Below are 21,436 nucleotides of genomic sequence, written 5' to 3'. Positions count from 1 at the left end.
GGGCCCGAAAGAACTGGTGCAAGGAGGCTCGAACAAAGCCCGCAGGCATTGTCGTCGCGGGCTCCTGTAAGGTTGCCTGGACGACCAGGCTCGGCCCCACCCACAGCGGCTTGGCAGCCTAGGGCAGTCAGGTACCAGGCAGAAAATGGAAGAGCCTCCAGAAGAAGTTCCGGCAGAATCCTTGGAAGTCGAAAGCAAAGCCAAGTCCTCAAATGACAGCCACACAGACAGCCAGGAAGACAACAGGCAGAAACAAGATGAAGTGGAGACAGGTGACCAGACTGATCACGAAACAGCTGACCAGGCTGTCCAAGGAGTGTCTGGCCTGGCTGAACCCAACAAATTTAGTCAAGCTGACCCCAAACTGTATGAACACGTTGGAGAAAGAACATCTGATCAGGCTGACCTCAGAGCATCCGACTATTTTAATGTTGTCGATGATAGAGCATCTGATCAGGTTAACCGAAGAATGTCAGAACAGATGGACAGCAAGGCATCTAGCCAAGCTGATGGGGTTGACAGCCAGATGTCTGCTCTGCCTGAACAAGGTACCTCTGAACAAATTGAACAAAGGGCTTCAGAACAGATTGATCACAGGATGTCCAGCCTAGCTGAGAGAAGAACTTCTGAACAGACTGACCGTAAACCATCTGTCCCATCTGTACAAATAGCTTCTGAGCAGATTGACCACAGAACGTCCCAACCAACTGACCAAAGAACTCAACAGATTGAAAGTAGATTGTCTGGCCTGGTTGAGCGAAAAGCTTCTGAACAGATTGACCATAGATTGTCTGTCCATGCTGACCACAGAGCATTGGTAAGGACTACCAGCGAAGTGTCTGACCAAGTGACTAAACCAGCTGAATACCAAGCTGCTGACCCTGCTGACCACCTTAAAATTGACAAGGCTGACCACAGTGTATCTGACTTAATGGACAAAGAGTATGACTACACAGAAGACAACATGTTTGACTATGGAGAACATAGCCAGTCTGATAACAGAATGTTTGCATATTTTGGCAACATCAGGGAAGACAAAGAAGATGACTTCAGAGTACAACCCTGCAAATTTGAGCCTAGCCAGACAGACAGCAACATATCCAAGGTTTCCTTTGAAACTGACACCGAAAGTGTAACCGATCTGCAAGCATTCAACCCATTTGATGACAGATTGATCGATCACTTGCAAGAAAAAGACCTAGCCTATTCCCCAAAGTTTCCCTCCATTTCATCCAAATTGGATTACATCATCAATCAGGAAAAAACTCAAGCCACAGAAATCAAGCCTGTAGGTTAAAGGGGCATTTGATACCCACCTGGGAAGTTAGAGGCCAAGCCAGGGGCCTGTAGTGGTGACATGGGAGAGTGGGGGGAGGGCACATGCTGTTGTGAGTAGCATTCAGGAAGGACAGGAGAAGGGTGGGAAATAATGAGATGTGTTGCCTTCTCTGCTACGCTAAGTAAGGCAATTCAGGAAGGATCAATGAACCAGGATTCAGGAGACTGGGTTTCAAGTCCTGGTCCTGCTGCTAACACTGGGACACTAAGTCATTTCCCCTCTCTGGGCTTCTACTAAAGGAAAGGAATTTGGAGTCAATTGGAGATCTCTGTGAAGGGGAAAGTATTTGAAGTAGCTTGGAGATGTCTAAGGTACCTCCCAGGACTTGGGGTGCATTAGATCAACCAGGTCTCTCATAATAATGTGCCTTTACTCCAATTCCTGGTGTTCAGATCCCATCAGTATCAGCTTCCACTGATCAGAGCAACAATGACAACAAAACTTCCTGGAGATTTTTGATTTATTAAAGACCCTTTGGGGGGATATTGTTATTTCAGGATGATAGTTCAGAAATCCAGGAAAGAAGGAGTTCTCAGGCATACAACAAATCTTATAGGAAGCAGTTTCCTCCTCTAATATATGAAGATCCTTATTACGTTGCACTACAATACATGGAGAAACACCACATTCTGCAAATATTCCAGGTAAACCTCTCAATCCCTTTCTTTAATTGTGAGCTTTACAGGAATTATAATGTAAAAAACAAACTTTGACCTGGCTTTCCAGTGGTACAAGAAAGGGCCTTTGCTAAAGAGATATGATCTCATTGAGAAGTCAGTAAGTGCATTAAGATGTATTAATCAATACATAGTAAATGATAAACACCAAATGATTGTTACCATAGTATGAAGTCCTTCAGAGGAATTAGAGAGCTGGTAGATTAGTTGCTAGGGAAAAACTTGGCCAAGGGTTAAAGTTTGAGCCAGACTAGGAAGGAGGACAAAAGATTGACAATTGAAAAGGAGAGAAAAAGACTTCACAGGCAGGAAAATAATACTTTCAGAAGATGACCAACTTGTGACCATCTAAGAAACCACATTCTTTAGGGGAAAAAAGAAGTAGTTAAAATTTGCTTCTGATTCTTGAAATTACAAATTTTATTGCCTCAGGATATAGGGTGGGAAACTTCTTTAAATTATGACATTCATGGGCCAGTATATAATTATATTACCATATTTATAAAATTTTTGCTGTTTTGTGGGTTGTTTTTGTTTCTGTTTTCCTGACATGTGTGTTTTTATGTTAATATTACCCAGCAAGGCACATGTACTTGTATAATAACGTATATACATTGAAGTAACTTTGAGGTTAGAAAGTTGTAAATAAGAATGGCCCATCTCAAATGAAAACATTTAAACTGGAAAATTTTAATTGTAAAGAAGCAGGAAAGAGCACAAATTTTATAATCTGTTAGCTCAAGGCTCCAATCTAACTTTGCCACTTGTCATCTTTGTGATTTAGGGGAAATTATTTAACTGCTGTGAATCCCAGTTTCCTCATACAAAGTGGGGATAAGTGGAATTGACTTTATTAAGCCTGCTCTGTGCCCTTTTTTCTTAAAATGTCCTTTTGTGGGACAATGTTAGTGGCTGGGTTTCCTAGCTTTAATCAAAGAACTACTAATTATTAAACTGAAGGGTTGAAGTTGTAGAAAGTAGAATTCTAATCATTCTGTAAGTAATTTTCCTCGTCTGTCAAGAAAAAATAATGCTTATTTATTGAACATTGTTATAAGAAAAATTAATTATAAATGTCTTTAATGAAAATTCTGCTTACTTTATGATAGTATTTTGAGTTATTCAACAACAACAAAAAAGTTTGGAAGTGAGTCCCTGTAGTTTTTTTTATATGCTTTCTCATTTATTATTATAAACACCGAACATCATTTTCACCTTTTAGGATCAAATGCCTCAGAAGGAAAGTTCTATGTAAAATCATAGTGTTTTAAAAATTGTATTCAACAATTTTTTCTTTGACTATTTTTCAAAGAAAGTAATTTATTGATTTCCCAGTCTATTAAAGTCACAATTCTCAAAACAAAAACTTTCTCCAAAACTTTCTCACTACCTATTTGATCTTGGAAACTAGAAAAATATCCATTACTACTTATTACTAAATTTTTATTCCTCCACATTTTACCTTAATTTGCCTAAAACTATCAGTAATAAGAAAGTAATTTGTAGATAGATATGACTTTCTTTAACATGCTATGATAGATTAACGCAAAAGATTGCTTCAGGTATAACCTGACCGCAGAACTTAAGCTCAGAACCATAATGCGATGAGTTACTCTCTCTCTCTCAGCAGATCACTGAATCTTTAGTCTACGAAAGGCCAGAGGACCCCCTGAATTTTATGCTCTGCCAGGTATGGAATAGGAGAAAAAAGACCACCTTTTTATTCTGTTTATTGTGAAATATAGCACACATACAAGTGTACAGGACATGGACAACTCAGTGAATTACCATGAAGTGAGCATACCAGTAACTACCATTCGAGTTAAAAAAAATTCAAATATTACTAGCATCAGAGAAACTCCCTTTCTTTCTCTCATGGTTATTGCTCCCCACAAAGGGACTGTTACTCTGACTTTTATGGTAATGACATTCTCACTTTTCTTTATAATTTTATTATGAAATACGAATCATGAAACACTTTGGTTTAGCCTTGTCAGTTCTTATTTATTTGTTTTTTTGTTTGTTTTAGTGGTTAAGAGCATGGCTTCTACAGCCAAACTGCTTCATTTTTTTTAAACTTACTTTTCATTTTTAATATTTATACAATTTTTAAAGTTTACTTTCCATTTACAAAATCTTGGCTATATTCCCCATGTTGTACAATACATCCTTGAGCTTGTCTTACACCCATTAGTTTGAACCTCCCCCTCCTCCACCTCTTTACTGTCCCTCCCCGCTCCTCACTGGTAACCACTAGTTTGTTCTCTGTATCTGTGCAGACGTGTCAGCTTTTTAGACTTTATATAAAGGGAACCATGTAGTGGGGATTCATTTGTTCATTGTTTTGCTCAAAGTTATGTCTGTGAGATTAATCCATGCTGTTGTGTGTGACTGTGGTTCATTTATTTTCATTACTGTTGTAGTATTCATTGGACGCAATGCCACAATTTATCCATTTTAGTTGGATGTGGACATTCAGGCTATTTCCAGCTTAGAGCTATTATAAAAATTTTTCCTGGAAACTTTCATGTGCTTGTCTGTTGGTACACATATACACATATTTCTCTTGGGTAAACACCCGCAATAGTGGTTGCTGGATCGTAGGGTATGTGTTTGCTCAGCTCTAGTAGATTATTTCAAAAGATTTTCCAAAGCAATTGTACACACTCCCACCAGTAAGCAGGGTATGTTAGAGTCCTGGTTGTCTTACGTCCTTACTGCTTACATCCAACACTTAGTGTTATCAGTCTTTTCAGCATTTCAATGGATGAATAGTAATCAATCATTGCAGATAGAACTTGTTTTTCCTGAGTACTGAGGCAGTTGCATACTTTTTCATTTGTTTTTGGCCATTTGGAAATACTTTTTTTCTATTGTATTGTCTTTTTTTATTCGTTTGTAACAGTTTTCTATATATTCTGGCTTTGAGCTCTTTGTTGACTTATTTGTTGCACGTATTATCTCCCCCTCTCTGCCTTCCTGTTTCATCTCTTAAAGGTATTTTTAATGAACAGAAATTCTTAATTTTTATTTAGTCAGATTTAATAACCTTTTTATTTCTGATTAGTCCTTCAGGTGTCCTATTTTAGAAGTCTCTCCTTAGTCCAATCTCCTGACCATAGTCCCTGTATTATCTTGTTTGTGAAGGGTTTTTTTGTTTGTTTGTTTGTTTTTAATTTTATTTGTTTTTTGTCTTTTATGTTTATATCCAATCAGTCTGGAATTGATTTTGTGTAGGATGTGAGGTGGGGTCGAGTTTCATTTTCTTCCAAGCAGACATCCAATTAACCAAGCACCTTATATAAACAGACAGTACTCTTTATTTGATTCCTATAGTATATTTGCCGATCTTTGCTCCACTACAAGAATTTCTTAGTTAGAATTCCTTATAATAAGTGTTAATATCTAACAGAGCAAATCCCTACATTTTATTCTTCTTTTAAAATATCTTGGATGTCCTTAAGCCTCTGCTTTGCATATCAGTATTTAGAATTATTTGTCAAGTTACACACACACACACACACACACACACACACACACACGCTAGCACACATTGATGGGATTCTTATTGGGATTACATTGGCTCTGCTGATCAATTTGGGGAGAAGTGACAGCTTAAAACAATGAGTTTTATTCTCTCCATTTATCTAGGTATTTAATTTCTTCCAGTACAGTTGTCATTTGCATAAAGGTTTTATATATCTTTTGATAGACCTATTCCTAGGTATTTTATAATTTTGATGCTATTATAAATAGAAACTTACAGAATTTCAGGCTCTAATTTCTAGCATATAGAAATGAAGCTCATTTTTGTTGATCTTATATGCAGTAACCTTATTAAACTCAATTTATTAATTCTAATTATGCATTTGTAGATACTTTGAGTGTTTCTGCATATATAATCATATCATTTACAAATAGTGACAATTTTATTTGACCTTTCCAAACCTTATACTTTTCTTTCCTTTTGTCACATACATTATATGTATCTTCTCTTTGCCCCTTTGGATCCACCTTCCCCTCTTCCTTATCCTGCAAAGAAACTAATCTGGACTAGATCAGTAAGTTCTATTTCTTCTGACTCCCAGTTGGGTTAAGCCAGTGGGAAACCCTGGAGGAAGCCTGGAAGGAGGAAAGAGGATGGGGTCAGTTTTATTTCCCTGTCCTTTTCTCCATAATCTGTCTGTCTCGAGTTGTCTGGAAGTCACTGCTTCTCTTAAGGCATCTTACTTCACATAAATCTTCACTTCTGGATTATAGTAATTTCCCTGCCTCTTGACCTTCACTCCTAAGGTTAGTTCTACTTTTACCAGCTCTGGATTATTGCATTATCTCCTGTGACTACCTTATGCCTAATTATTTTTAAATAACCCCTTTTTAAAATAAACTCCCATTGAATTTTTTCTATTTTGAAAGTGCCATCCATCTCCTGTTGGAACACTGGCTGATACAGTACACTGGTTAGGGATCACCAGTAGAGTTAATGCTGAATAGAAGTAGCTACAGTGGTTCACCTTGCTGGCTCTCAAGCTTAAAAAAAAAAGGTCCTATTTAATCATTAAGTATAAGTGTTTGCTGTGTTTTATGAATACTATTAATCATATTAGGGAAGTTCTTATCTAGTTTGTTTTCTGAGAGTTTTTATTATGAATTATTAAAGTTTATCAGATTATTCTTCTATATCTATTGGGATGATTGTATGATTTTTCTCCCTTCTGTTAATGTGGTGAAATATATTTATTTTCATTTTTAAATTTTATAAACATACATACAGAAAATTACACACATCAAACTGTACAACTTGACTAATTATCACTGATGAAATAGAGCCATGAAACCACCAGCCAGATTAAAAGACTGAAAATTACCAGCTCCTCAGAATCCCACATGGTGCCTGTTTCCAATCGCTACCCTTTCTCTTCCACAAAACAATCACTATTCTGACTTCTAAATTAGTTTGACTTTTTAAAATTTTATGTAAGTGTAATCAGATAATACTATTTGGGGGCTGACTTCTTTTGAGCAATAGTATGTTTGTGAGATTCCTTCATCTTGTGCATATTTTTCATTTCTTTTCATTTCTGTATTCTATGTTAGACATTGGGTTGTTTCTAGCTTTTTTGGTTGTTATAAATAATACTGCAGTGAACACTCGTGTACTTATCAGGTGGTGCACATGTGCATGCACTTCTATCCAGAAATAGGTTATTGACATAAGTTCAGCTTTATACAACAGCTGCCCAAAAGCTTTCTGAAGTACTTAGATCAGTTTACAGTCCCACTTAAAGTGGTATTATTGTAGTTTTCTTCATGTTTCTTGTTCTGTGCTGCTTGGAACTTCTAAGAACTGTGGGCTTCTGGTTTTCAGCATATTTTGAAATTTGTCAGCGACTATTCTTCAAACATTTTTCTGTCCCAGCCCTCTCCTCTGGGAGCTCCAGTTACACATATGTTGGGCCAGTTGAAGTTGTCTCACAGCTCTCTGATGCTCTGATGTTAATTTTTTTAAATTCTTTTTTCCTTTTCCATATATCATTTTGAATATTTTCTATTGTTACGTCTTCAAGTTTACTGATTTTTTCTTCTGTAGTGTGTAAATTACCATTAATAATAACATGCCAGTGTATTTTTCATTGCATACATTATAATTTTTGTAGTTTTCATCCCTAGTAGTTTAGTTTGTATCTTTTCTATAATGTTAATATCGCTACTTTTTGAACATAGAGAATACAGTCATAATAACTTCTCATTTTCCTGCTTGTTCATATGCCTAATACTTTTTTATTGAGATATAATTTGACATGTAACATTGTAATAAGTATATGCCTGGTAATTTTTGATTTGTGCAATTATGAATCTTACCTTAGTAGGTGCTGGATATTTTTGTATTCATGTAAATATTCTTGGACTTTACTTTGGGACCCAGCTACTTTACTTGGAAACAATGTGATCTTTTCTGATTTAGCTTTTAAGATTTTCTTCTAGTAAAGCAGAGCAGTGTTCCATCTAGAGCTAATTATTCCCCACTACTGAGGCAAGGCTTTTGAGTATCCCGCCCAATGCTCCATGAATCATGAGGCTTTTTAGTTTGACAGTGAACTGGCTTGGTTCTTTCCGTGACCTCAGATAGTTTCCTCACACATAGGCATTGATCTGTTCACAGGGGATTACTTGAAGGAGATCTTCTGCAGATTCCAGAGTTCTTTCTGTGAGGTTCTCTCCTCTCTGGCACTCTGTCCTATGAACTACAACTGCCTTGGTTTCCCCAGGACCTCAGCTCTATTTCCTTAACTCAGGGGTCTTTAGTGTTCCTCTTGGGTTCACTTTCCCTACAGAGAGGCCAGGAAATTTTACGGACAGTAGGCTGGAGCAACCATAAGGCTCATTTTATTTCTCTCCTGTTTCTCAAAGAGCACTGTCCTTTGTTACCTGATACCACTATCTTAGAAACCAGTGTTTCTTAGATGTTCTCCATTTTTCAGTTGTTTCATGCAAGAGGGAAATCTGGTCACTCTTAGAAGAAACAAAAGCTCCAGATCTTTGTGTTTTATTGCTTTTCATCTGTTTTGAAAAATTTTCAGCCAGTATTTTTTCACATATTGCTTCTATCCCTTTTTTCCTCTCTTCCCCTTCAGAGAACACAATATTTGCCTGGAGATCCCTTTTATATTTATTTATTTTTAAATGTTCTTCACTGACAGACATTTCAAGCATATGCAAAAATAGAGAATAGTGTATTTACCCTCCATGTGCTCATTCCTCCTATTTAGTAACTGTCATCACATAGCCTATCTTATTTGATATATACTTTATCCCCATTCTTCCTCCCCAGATTATCTTGAAGCAAATCCCAGTTATAATTTCATTTGTAAATATTTCAGTATGTAACTCTTAAAAATAAGGACTTTAAAAAAAATCTAACCACAGTACTATGATGATCTAAAATATTTTCAGTGATCCTTTAATATCAAGTAATAAATCACTGTTTGTATTTCACCAGTTGTCTACTTTTTGTTGTTTCTAACTGGATCAAAATAAGGTCCATACATTTTTACTGGTTGATTAATATCCTAGATAAAGATTCACCCTTCATTTCCCTCTCTCTCTCTCTCTCCCTCAACAGTATTTTTTATTGAAGTAACCAGTTCATTTGTCCTGAAGTTTCCCAGTCTGAGTTTTGCTTATTATTTTCCAGTGATGTCATTTAACATGATCTTCTGAACCCTATATTTTCTGTAAATTGCCAAAGTTATATTTAATGGTTTCTTTAAATTCAGATTTCTTTTTGTCTTGAAAAGACTGCTTCACAATGCTCTTGTCTTTCTCCATCAGTTGGTGCACAATGACCCAGCCATTGATGACTTTTTGTGCTATAAGCTGTTATTAATGATCATTTCCTGATCCATTAATTCATTAGGGATTGCAAAATGGTAGTATTCTAAATTCATCATTCTTTTTCCATTTATTAGCCATAATACATCTCATCAACTATGTGGTTACCCTAAGGAACAGATTACATAGGAAAACAGGATAAATGCTTTACCCTTTCTCTTTACTTACCAGCTTTCAGAATTAAAATCGTTCATAGAATTGTCTGAAGAAAACCAATGTTTTTTATTATTATTATCAATTCATAGATTTAAATGTATTGCGTGTATTTCAGTCCCCTTGCACTTATTCTTGTTGATGCTCAGGTTTTCCCGTTTGAGGCCAATGGAAATGTTTTGAGGGTGACTCCTAGCACTTTGAACACTCCTTGTCATCTTTGATCACTGCATAATGTTGTGCTATAATACGATGTTCCAGAAATAACTTCTACTTTTCCTGTCTCAAACCTGAAAGCACCCATTTCTTCTCATCAAATTTTGCTTCATCAATCTTTTTTATTTTAGCTATTCTAGTAGTATTGTAGTTTTAATGTGCCTTTCCGTGATAAATAGAAATATTGAACAGCTTTTCATATATAATTGGCCATTCATATATCTCCTCTTGTGAAGTGGATGTTCAAGTCATCTATCCACTTTTAAGTTGGGCTGTTGTTTTCTTGTATTGAGCTGTAAGTTTTTTTTATGTATTCTGGATAGATCAGTCTGTTATCAGATAAATATATGGCAAATATTTTTTCTCATTATGTAGTTTTCCTTTGATTTTTCTTTACACTGTCTTTCAAAGAGCAAACACTTTCAATTTTCATAAAATACAATTCATCAGCTTTTCCTTTTTAGAGTTTCTGCCTTTTAAGTCCTATCTAAGAAGTCTTTTCTAACACAAGTTGCAAAGGTATTCTCCTATGTTTTCTTCTAGGAGATTTAACATCTTCACTTTAATACTTAGGTCTATGATCCATATGGAGTTATTTTTTGTGTATGGAGTTGTCTTAATTTTCTTTTGACGCTATAACAGATTATTATAAACTTAGTGGCTTAAATCAACACTTATTTCTTATAGTTCTGTGGGTCAGAAGTTTGATACAGGTCTACCCATCCTAAAATCAGGGTGATGGCAGGCCAGGCTGTGTACCTTTCTGGAGGCTCTAAGGGGAGAATTCATTTCCTACTTTTGGGGATTATCAGCAGAATTCAATTCTGTGTTTGTAGGCCCAAAATCCCATTACCTGCTGGCTGTAAGCTGAGGGCCACTCCTAATTTCTAGTGGCCACTGTATTCCTTGGCTCATAGTCTCCTTTCTGCATCTTCAAAGCCAACAACAGGTCAAGTCTCTCTCGTGTGAGTTGCGCTCTCATAATCAATCTAGCTGGAGATTAATCACTTTTTTGCTCTTTGGTCAAAGAACCAGAGTTTGGCTTTGTTGATATTCTCTATTATTTTTTCAATTCCATTGCTTTTTGCACTTATCTTTATTATCTCCTTTCCTCTTCCTAATTTCGGTTAACTTTACTCTTTTTTCCTAGCTTCTTAAAGTAAAACCTTAGATAATTTATTTTAGACCTTTCTTCTTTTCTCATGTAGACATTTAAAAATGTGTTTCCCTCTAGGCACTGCTTTAGTTGTATCACATATATTTTGATATGTTATCTCTTTATTATCATTCAATTCAAAATATTTTCTAACTTCCCTTGAGATTCCTTCTTTGACCAGCTATTTATTTAGAAGTGTGTTGTTTAATTTCCAAATACTTGAAGGGTTTCTATATATGTTATTGTTACTGATTTCCAGTTTAATTTTGTTGTGCTGGGTACAATTTCAATCTTTTCCAAGCTATTGAAACTTTGTAGCCCAGTGTTGGTCCATATTGGTTAATATATCATGTTCACTTTATAAGAACATGTATTCTGTTGTTCTTGATGTAGTGTTCTATGAATGTCAATTAGATCGAGGAGATTGATAATGTTGTTCAAATCTTGCACATCTTTCCTGACATTTTTGTTTAGTTCTTTCCATTGCTGTGAAAGGGGTGTTTAAATATTCTACTATCATTGTGAAATTAGCTACTCTCCCTCTAATTCTGTTAATTTTCCCTTTATGTATTGTAAAACTGTTATTAGGCTCATGAACATTTATGTTCATTATGGCTTCCTGATTAATTGACTCTTTCATCATTATGAGATGTCTGTCTTTATCCTTGGTAATATTCTTAGTCTTGAAGCCTACTTTTTTGGATTTTAATGTAACCAGTCCAGGTTTTATATCTTACAGTTTACTTGGTATATCTTTTTTCATCCATTTATTTTCACCTGTATTTTATATTATAAAGTATGTCCCTTGTAGGTACCACATATTTGGGTCTTACTTTCTAATATTTTCTAAAAAACCTCTGCTTTTTAATTGAACCATTTAGAAGAGGAGTTGGCAAACTTAGACCACTGTTTTTTAGATGGCCTGAAAGTTGAGAAAGAATTTACATTTTTAAAGTAGTTGAAGAAGGAGAAGGAGGAGAGGGAAGGGGAAGGAGGAAGAAGAAAAAAATGGGGATGAAGAGGAGGAGGAAAAGGGGAAACGTGAAAGACAGGGAAAGGAAAGGGCGACTCAGCAGCAGTGATGGAGATAGTACATGTCCTGCAATTCCTAAAATACGTATTATCCAGCTCTTTTCAGAAAATTTTACCAACCTCTGGTTTAGACCATTCACATTTAACTTAATTATCAATATGGTTGAATTTAGATCTCTCAGTTTATTGTTCATTTTCTGTTTGTCTCTGGTTTTTATTCCTTTGTTGCCCTTTTATTGCCTTCTTTGGGATTCTTTTAATAATTTTAATATTCTACTTTGTGTCTATTGACTTTATAGCTACACTTATTATTTTTAGTTATTACTCTAGGGGTTGCAATATATATCCCTAATCTCTCACAGTATAAAGTTAATATTTGTTTCACTCCACCAAAAAAGGAAACCTTATAATCATATTGGTCCCTTTACTCCTATCCATTGTCCTTTACGCTAAACTTGTCAAATGTATCACTTTCTACATAAGTGAAAATCCCCACAAGAGAACAGTATAATCTTAAAAGGCTTTAAATATTCATATGTATTTTAAAGAACTTAAAAGGAAAACATAATCTTTTATATCTATCCAGATTTCTATTTTTGATGTTCTTCATTCATTTGTGAATTTCTAAGTTTCTATCTGAAATCATTCCTCTTCAACCTGAAGCAAATCCTTTAGCATTTATTGTGTTGCAGGACTGCTGGTAATGAACACTCTTAGTTTTCCTTTATCTGAAAATGTATTACACATCCATTCCTGTAGGGCATTTTTGGTAGATATAAAGTTACTGACTTTTCAGTCAAGCAAGATGACTAAGCTCTAAAGATCTACTACACTCGTTGTACCTGTAATGTACACTTAAATTTTTGTTAAGAGGGTAGATCGCATATTAAATGTTCTTAACAGTGTTAAATTGACTCTCCTCTCACCCCTAGACACTTTCTCTGAAAGATGTGGTTTCACTACTTTCTGGTCTTCCTAGTTTCTAGTGAGACGTCCACAGTCATCCAGACTGACAGCCCCCTCTGTGTAATATGTCGTTTTTCTCTGGCTGCTTTTATGATCTCTTGTTCTTTAGTTTCCAGGGGTTTTTAATCATGATGCTCATTGGAACTTACTTATTTGGGGATTAGCTTAGCCTCTTGAATCTATAAATTTATGTCTCCCACCAAATTTTGGAAGTTGTTTGCCAGAATTTCTTCAGATATTTTCCTGCTCCATTCTTTTTTCCTTCTTGTCTTTTCAAGACTCAAATTAACTTTATATTAGACATTTTTATATTATTCCACAGATCCCTGAAGTTCTCTTCATTTTTTTTTTCAAGCTTTCTCTTCATCAAATAACTCCTTGACTCTGGCCTTATGTTTTAGATGTCTGTCTTAAAAACAGCATATATTATAATTTTTAATCATTATTCAAATTTGACAAGCTTTTAATTGGAGCATTTAGTCCCTTTATATTTGATGGTATTAAAGATATATTTGGGTTTGAATCAATTGTCCTACCACATGCTGTCTATTTGTCCTGCCTGTCTGTTCTGTTTCTTTTACTCTACTTTTTGCCTTATTTATTGCTCCAGTTTTCTCTCTGTTAGTTTAGAAGTTATACTCTCTTAAATCTTTTTGTTTCACATTTGGGTGATTTTTAAAAATTAATGTACTTTATTTTTAGAAAAGTTTTAGCTTTACAGAAAAATTGAGCCGGAAGTACAGTGAGCTCCCCTTTACTCCTTTCCCTTTCCCATTTTCCCAGCCCTGGTTTCCTCTGTCATGACCATCTTGCATTAGTGTGGTACATTTGTTACAGTTGATCAGTCTGATACACATTATTAACTAAAGTCCATGGTTTACATAAAGTCTCTTTGTGTTATACATTCTATAGATTTTGATAAATGTATATGATATGTATCTATAATTACCATATTATAAAAAATAAGGTCACTGCCCTAACAATAACTAACACTTTTAATGACTCTCCTAGACATTACAACACATATTCTTGACTTATCAAAGTCTAAATTATTTGTACCAAGTCAGTACAAGGACTTTTGTATTTTAAATGTCTACATATTTTAACAAGATATGGTAATTCCATGTGGATCAAAATGGCAAGTGGAAAAAATTCTTTTTCATTCTTCTCAGGTACAGGAAATGATAAAAAACAGAAAGAAACATGATTCCTACAAAGAATGACTCTCTCAACATTGTTTACAAATATCAGTGTCAACATTGTGTTCTGCTTCTCATTCTGAAAAATTGTTTTTGAATGATCATTGGTAGTGACTCTTCCTAAATATGTTCTTTTTTTAAAGTAAAAATCTACAGAGTGTATCTGTAAAATTCACATAAGTTATAGAGACTTCTGGCTAATCATACAAAAATATACACATATATACTTATCCATGCATTGATATTCCAATACTTTTTTCTCCAAAGCACTGAACAGTAACAAGTTCACAAATCCCAAAGAGGATTAAGAAAAGAATATTAGCAATTTATATGCAATTCCCCAAAGCATACAAATCTATCACATCTCAAAGCTGTTTATAAAATTTTCAATCAGAAAATATGTGGAAAATAGTTTATAACAGCACTTTTTTTCTCTCTTAATGGAAGAAAATTGTTGTAAAATCTCTTTTCTTGTTTCTTAACACCTCCAACATATTTTTACTGTTTTCCTCTTTGACCCTGCCTGTTATATTCTGACACCAGTGGTTGTGACTTAATCTGTTCCTTGGAACAGTTCTCTTCTGATTTTTAACCTACAGCAAAACTCAAACATGTTATACTACTCTGTACACACCTGTGGGAGAGGCAGAATGTCACTTCCTTATTAACTTTATCCTCTGAAGAGTGTCTACACTGTGTGGAATGTGTAACCAGTCCAACTGGTATTTAAAAGCAAAAAGCCTTAACATGGTCTGCCTGGTATGAGAGTATCTGCCCAGCAATCGTAACTGAGATGATCATCTGATACTACTTTTGTGAGCTGAACCTTTCATTTCATTTCTATTTGAACATTAAAAGAAACTCGATTCTTGACATTGTTTCACTGGTGACTTGGTGTGGTTATGTGGTTGCATTCCAATGCACTAAGCTTCAGTCTGAACACGTGCACAAATCCCTTTTTCACACCTAAATTCCATTTCTAATCATTATACTTTTAAAATCTTTGCTTATAACATCAAAGCTTATTTAGTTTTTCCTTCAATTGTCCACCAAATGTGCATGTGCTCAGACTCAATAAATGTTATCCACACAGATAAGCAGCCTTTCTGTTGACTATGGGCTGGCAAAACTAGGTGAAAGCTGATAAATTTGCAGTGGACCTTTGGGAAAACGCTGAGTGACATGACTACAGTTATAATTAATCAGTTTGTTGAATAAAATAATCCAAATATTGAAAGGCCAACAATATTATTAGTGATCAAAAACTTGAATGTTATTAGTAACATCTGAAATTTAGTTCACTGGTTTTCAGCTCTAATACCAGATAGCATTAATATGTTTCTAAAAGCAGAACACCTCAAACTTGGCCACTCCAGCCACTTCAGCCTTTCTCATTGGTATTCTGTGGTGCATTTCACAGCTGTCATTTTGACCTTTCACAATGAGGCGGTGGACCAGAGGGGCGGGCTTGGTATGGTCCAGTGATACTGTCTCAACGTGATTTTGATTGAAACATGATCTTGATTGAAAGAAGGGAGAAAATGGAGATCTGGCTCACTCTTGGTGACTCAGGCTCTCTACTAAAAGGGCTGCCTAGTGCAGAAATCAATCAGCGAAAAGTATATTCAGTTCTCAGTCCTTAAGTGGTAGATAGTAGTCCGGGCCAGGAGTAAACATGAAAGGTAAGACTCTAGGTGGAGCTGGCAGTCAACTCAAAGAGGAAGAGGCATCTCAGAATTAGCCTTTTCAGACTGAAACTGACAGAGGACATGGATGGACATTGGAATAAAAATGTAATGGGGAATGAAAGCTTCAATGTCAGGACAAGCAGAGATCAGAAGATATGATCTCCCTTGAAGGCATTCCCCCAAGAAGGAGCGATTCCTGTAGATACACGTGTGAGTGCCTCAAATGTTAAATGATAACATATAAGAGCACTTACGGAAGTGCTTTTAATAGTATTATCTACAATATTGATGCTAGATTTTACCTGAGCAATCCTGGTGACCCTCCCTCACTGCATTCCCCAGCCACCCTGATACCCTCACCATAATAGAAAGTAAAGCTAATGGAACACTTTTCCTGGGCATATATCCCTTCCCCTCTTCCATTTAAAGAATAAACATGACATCATTTATCATTAGGGAAACAAAAATCAAAACCATGATGAGATGCCACTTCACACCCACTAGGATGTCTGTAATCAAAGAAACAGATAATAACAAGTGTTGACAAGGCTGTGAAGAAATTAGAGTATTTCTACTGCTAGTGGGAATGTAAAATGGTGCAGCTGCTTTGAAATACAGTTTGGCAATTCTTAAAAAAGTTAAATATTATCATATCACCCAGCATTTCCACACCTAGTTACATACTTAAGACAATTGGAAATATATGGCCGTACAAAAACTTGCACAAAAATGTGCAGAGCAGTGTTCATAATAACACAAAAGTGGAAAATACACAAATGCCCATCAAGTGATGGATGGATTTTTAAAATGTGATAATTGACAGATGAATGGATTGAAAATATAGTTTACATATGCAATAGAATGTTATTCAGCCTTAAAAAGGAATGAAATTCTGACACATGCTACAACAAGGATGAAGCTTGAGGATATTATGCTAGGTGAAACAAGCCAGTCACAAAAGGACAAATATTGCATGGTTCTACTTCTACAAGGTAGCTAAAGTAGTCACATTCCTAGAGACAAAGTAGAATGGCAGTTATCAGGGACTAGGGGAGCGGAAAACGGGGTGTTGTTTAATAGGTATAGAGTTTCAGTTTTACAAAATGGGGAAAGTCTGGAGATCTGTTATACAACAATGTGAATATACTTTACTGAACTGCACCCTTAAAAATAGTTAAGATGGTAAGTATCATGCTTTTTACCACAATTTTTAAAAGTTAAAAATGAAAAAGGTTATGTATACTCATGTGATGGAATATTGTTTGATAATGAAAAGGAATGAAGTACTGATATAGGACTATGACTTGGATAAACCTTGGAAGCATTCTGTGAAGTGAAAGAAGCCAGACACAAAAGGCCACATGTTACATGATCCCATTTGTGTGAAATGTCCGGAAGAGGCAAATCCATAGAGACAGACAGAGAGCAGATGAGTGGTTGCCAGGGGCAGGGGAGGGGGAATGGGGACCAAATGCTATGAGAATGAGGTTTCCTTTGAGGGTGACGAAAATCTTTCGAAATTAGAGAGTGGTGATGGTTGCACAACTCTGACCAGCCTAAAAAGCACTAAACTGTACCCTTCAAAAGGGTGACTTTCATGGCATATGAATTCTATGTGTCAATAAATTCTATGTGTCTATGGGTCAATTAATTTTAAAAAATTAATGTGGAGACTAGTATTTTTAAGTTCACTGTATGAACAGAGGAAAATGAAGGAGAAACAGAAACAGAATCAGAAATAAAAGAAACTGGAATACTTGAGCCTTCAAGGAGAATTATCTTCCTGTTCCCCACATTCTTTACAAATTCCCTAGTTTTACTCTTTGGCCTTTTGTACACGCTTTATTTTCTTTTAAATTAGCCTCTTGTTATTTCATGTGTGTGTATGTACGTTTGTGCATGTGTTTCCAGCTTTATTGAAATACAAGTTTAAGGCATATAATGTAATAATTTGATATATACCTGTATACATATTATGTGTGTATATATACAAATGTACATATATACATGTGTACGTACATATGTGTATATATATAAGTTTAAGGTGTACAATGTAATGATTTGACATATATATGTGTATATATGTATATTTGGGGAAATGCTTTCCACGATAAAGCCTATTATTTCTTGTCTAACTCATTCTGTTTTACTTACCCAGTCTCCTCCACGTACCTTCTTTTGCTCTTATGTCATCAGCCTTTTTGTTAACACGATACCAACCTATCTAGTCTTGTGAATAGGAAGTTGTGAGTACATAAGCATCACTGTCTCTTGGTGTTTTTGTGCTCACATGTGTCTAGTTTTGTGTACGGGGTGTGGACCAGTATGGTTCCAGACGGCTGTGTAGCTGTGCTTGAATCTTCACGCCAATGATTGGACTGGAAACATGGTAAGGCTAAAACTCAGACAGAGAGAATTGTGTTTTTATGAGTGGCAAACAATATTAGTGTGCCAGCGCCTTATTAGGCTCTCAAAAAGCTATTTTTTCCTTGTAGTAGTGGCAGAATTTGCAACAAACTAACACCAGATAGACAGTGGTAGTGTGTGGCCTATTATTGTGAACAGAGAGGATTCCAATAGGCAGAGTTCAGTAATCTGCCTAATTTTGTGTTTTAATGTTTTTGAAAATGCAAAAGCAGTCCTCCTCAAATTCCATTAAAATTGAAGTAAATATTTTCAAAAAGAAGCAGACCCATTTTAATACTCAAAACAGAAGGGAGAGAAACCAGAGATTTTTATGATTTCTGAAGACGGAAAGCAACTGGGGCAGCAATGATGGATAAACCGGAGCAGACTCCTGTCCTCAGAACCCACAGAGGCAGCGAGGCGCAGGGGGTTGCTCTCCGGGCAGTGCCTCGGACAGCCCCGAGCGCAGCGTGGGCAGGTACGTGGGAGGGCAGGGAGCTGTGAGTAACAAAGGACTCCTCCTTTCTCATGAACTTTACACTCTATTTCAGTTGCCTACCACCAGAGCCACACCTTGTCAACACCAAAATCACCCCACAATGAAGTCATGCGTGGAGTCAAATTACACTTCCAGAAATCACACTGACCCTGGACAATTTTATAGAGAAGTTTTGTATCAAATGTTTACAATGAGAAAAAAGTGGGGATAATTTTGTCCAACCACAGATTGATCAAATAAATTGTGACATATCCATGCAATGAAATTCTATGCATCCATTAATGTTGCTGTAATTATTGTTTAATTATTTGGATGACTACAGTTGGATCTACCCCATATCATACAACAACATACATATACATATATAACTATATACATATTTACATACATAGAGTTAAACAGAGAAAAGAGACAGGCTGAAAGAAAAGAATAGGAAAATATGAAATCTTAAATTAGAAAGCCCTTTTTAAGCATCATGCCAAAGGCAGAAATTATTAAGAATATTAATATCATTGACAAAATATTTTTTAATCTATGAAAAATGTTAGCAAAAAGGCAAATGATTAATAGAGAGTAATATTTGCAATGAACATGGCAGGTCAATAGCCTAAACATGTAGTAAGTTCCCACAAACCAATTCCTAAAATTACAAATACCCCCAGTCAAAAAAGAGAGCCAAGAACATAAATGGGAAACTTACTGAAGAAAACATGTAAATAGCCAAAGATGTTTAAAAAAAAAAAGACATCCATTCAATATTTTTAGAAACAAAAATTTATAGATGATACCTAATCTGGCCTAAAGTGCAGAGAAATGGGCACTTTCTCACACTGCTGTGGGGGCTATACATTTTACAGCCACTCTGGAATGCAACATGATAATACAAATCCAAAAACCTTAGAATGAACATGCCTTTTAGTCAGAAATTCTAATTCTAGGAATTTGTATGAAGAAAATAATGAGTTGTGCTTAAAATTTTCTGTACAAGAATATTCTCCACAGCATTATTTATAATACGAAAAACTGAAAAATCTGAATTTTCAACCTGAAGGATTTAATAAGTACATAATAGGATAGTCACACGGTGGGATACAATACATCCATTAAAATGATGCTGAAGAAAAGTTCCATAGGGGAATGTCTGCACTGTATTGTAAGTCAAAATAACTGGTGTAGAAGACTGTAAGTATGATCCCAATTACTTGGGAGGAAATGCAAAAAAGAAAGATTGAAAATGCCATAAGGGTAAGGATTTTGTCTGTTTCATTCTTGTTAGTACTGTACCTGACACGTAATCATACCTCAAATAGCTCTTAAAGGGATGATTCTACACCAAAATGCTTCTTGGGTTTATCACTGAGTAAGGAAGTACAGTGATTTTTATTTTCTATGATGAATATACATTCATTTGGTAATCAGAATAGAACAATGAATGTTGTTTTTAAGGCAGAGAACAATTTAGGACAATACTTAAAGAAATGCAGATACCTTCCTGTAATTGACACTTTGGTCACACACGTGTGGCTCTTCCCAAGCACTATTTAATGCAATAATTTCCTGACCCCACCTCCACCCCCAACCACCAGGACTGAGTAGATCTAACTTACCCTAAACCTCTCAAATCAGAAATTCATTCATTCATTTGAAACTATTCTAGTTTTGGTGAAGAAGCAAGAGCAGCAGAAGAAAGACAACAAATAAATAAACAAGGTAATATCCAAGTGTGAGTATTTTTCAAAGGAAATAAAACATGATTATATGAGAGAAAGTAACTGGTGTGGAGAGGGCAGAGTCCTTTAGGGAGGGACATAAGGAAAGTCTTCTCAGAGGAAGCAAGAGCTGATCTGCACTTGAAGGATGATAAGGAGTCAGCCCTGGAAACCACCAAGAGAAATGGATTTCCACTAACAGGAATAGCAAGGGCAAAGGCCCTGTGGTCAGGGCATACATACATAGGGTGCAAGTAGTACCTCAGGAAGTTGAAGAAGAATACATGGCAACTTGAAAGTCATGGTGAGGAGTTTGGACCTTATGCTGAGTGCAAAGAGAACCACTGGACTCTTAAACTGAGGAACAACAAAGTCTGATTTATTGTCTTAAAAGCTCTCAGAACAGTTCTGATTAAGAGGGTAGCTTTAAATTGCATACAGAAACTTCTTTCCCCAAAGTCTAATAAAATAAACAAAAACTTTAAAAAACCAAAAGCCTATATACTTAGTAAATATCAAATTAAGAGAGGCCACGACGAATTCACTGTTCTTCAAAAGCTGATGGCCAGGGAAAGAAAGAAGTGTTTCCGGGGGAAAAGAAAGGAAATACAGCTGTATTTGTAAGGAGGCAAAGGTCTAGAATTCTTACTATTACCATTAAATCCAGACAGAGACACTTTATCTCTTTTGAACTTCCTACCAGGAAGTAGCGAGCATGAATGACGGTTGTGGGGGCTGACTCCCAACGGAAGTGCCGTTTCAGAGCTAGATTCCGAGCTGGGAACTGGACCTGAGCCCTGGAGTCTTCTGTGTAATTGGTCAGGCCACGGATGGGGAGAGACAGCGATGGGAACTGAGAAGGAACAACCAGAGAGTAGAAGCACAGAGTAAAGATGGGATAATGGAATCCAGAAGAGGAAAGCAGTACCAGAAGGATGGAGCCATCAGCTCTGTCGACTGCTGCTGAGTGACTGAGGGAAATGGAGGCAAAGCAGAGTCTGTTC

The 21,436-nt window shown here is 36.0% G+C and overlaps 1 protein-coding gene across 8 annotated transcripts in view; it reads left to right on the top strand.

Annotated features, from left to right (window-relative positions):
• Positions 1 to 113: 113 nt before the first annotated feature.
• Positions 114 to 21,436, top strand: part of TEX55 (testis expressed 55) — a 31,482-nt gene continuing 10,159 nt past the window's right edge. Inside the window, exons 1-5 of one of the 8 annotated variants that reach the window (XM_072964644.1) lie at positions 114 to 1,288; positions 1,837 to 1,983; positions 3,644 to 3,706; positions 18,119 to 18,207; positions 20,381 to 20,399. In XM_072964644.1, coding sequence (XP_072820745.1) covers positions 146 to 1,288; positions 1,837 to 1,983; positions 3,644 to 3,706; positions 18,119 to 18,175 — 1,410 coding nt within the window. In that variant the 5' untranslated portion in view covers positions 114 to 145 and the 3' untranslated portion in view covers positions 18,176 to 18,207; positions 20,381 to 20,399. Of the gene's footprint in view, positions 1,289 to 1,836; positions 1,984 to 3,643; positions 3,707 to 14,103; positions 15,014 to 18,118; positions 18,208 to 18,775; positions 18,983 to 20,380; positions 20,400 to 21,436 lie in introns of those variants that run through there. The other 7 variants (XM_072964647.1, XM_072964633.1, XM_072964631.1 and 4 more) reach the window with 7 other exon arrangements.

This window comes from Vicugna pacos, chromosome 1, assembly GCF_048564905.1.
Source record: "Vicugna pacos chromosome 1, VicPac4, whole genome shotgun sequence".
Taxonomy (NCBI): domain Eukaryota; kingdom Metazoa; phylum Chordata; class Mammalia; order Artiodactyla; family Camelidae; genus Vicugna; species Vicugna pacos.
The sequence above is the reverse complement of the archived record's forward strand: the minus strand, read 5'-3'. Positions and strand labels throughout refer to the sequence as shown.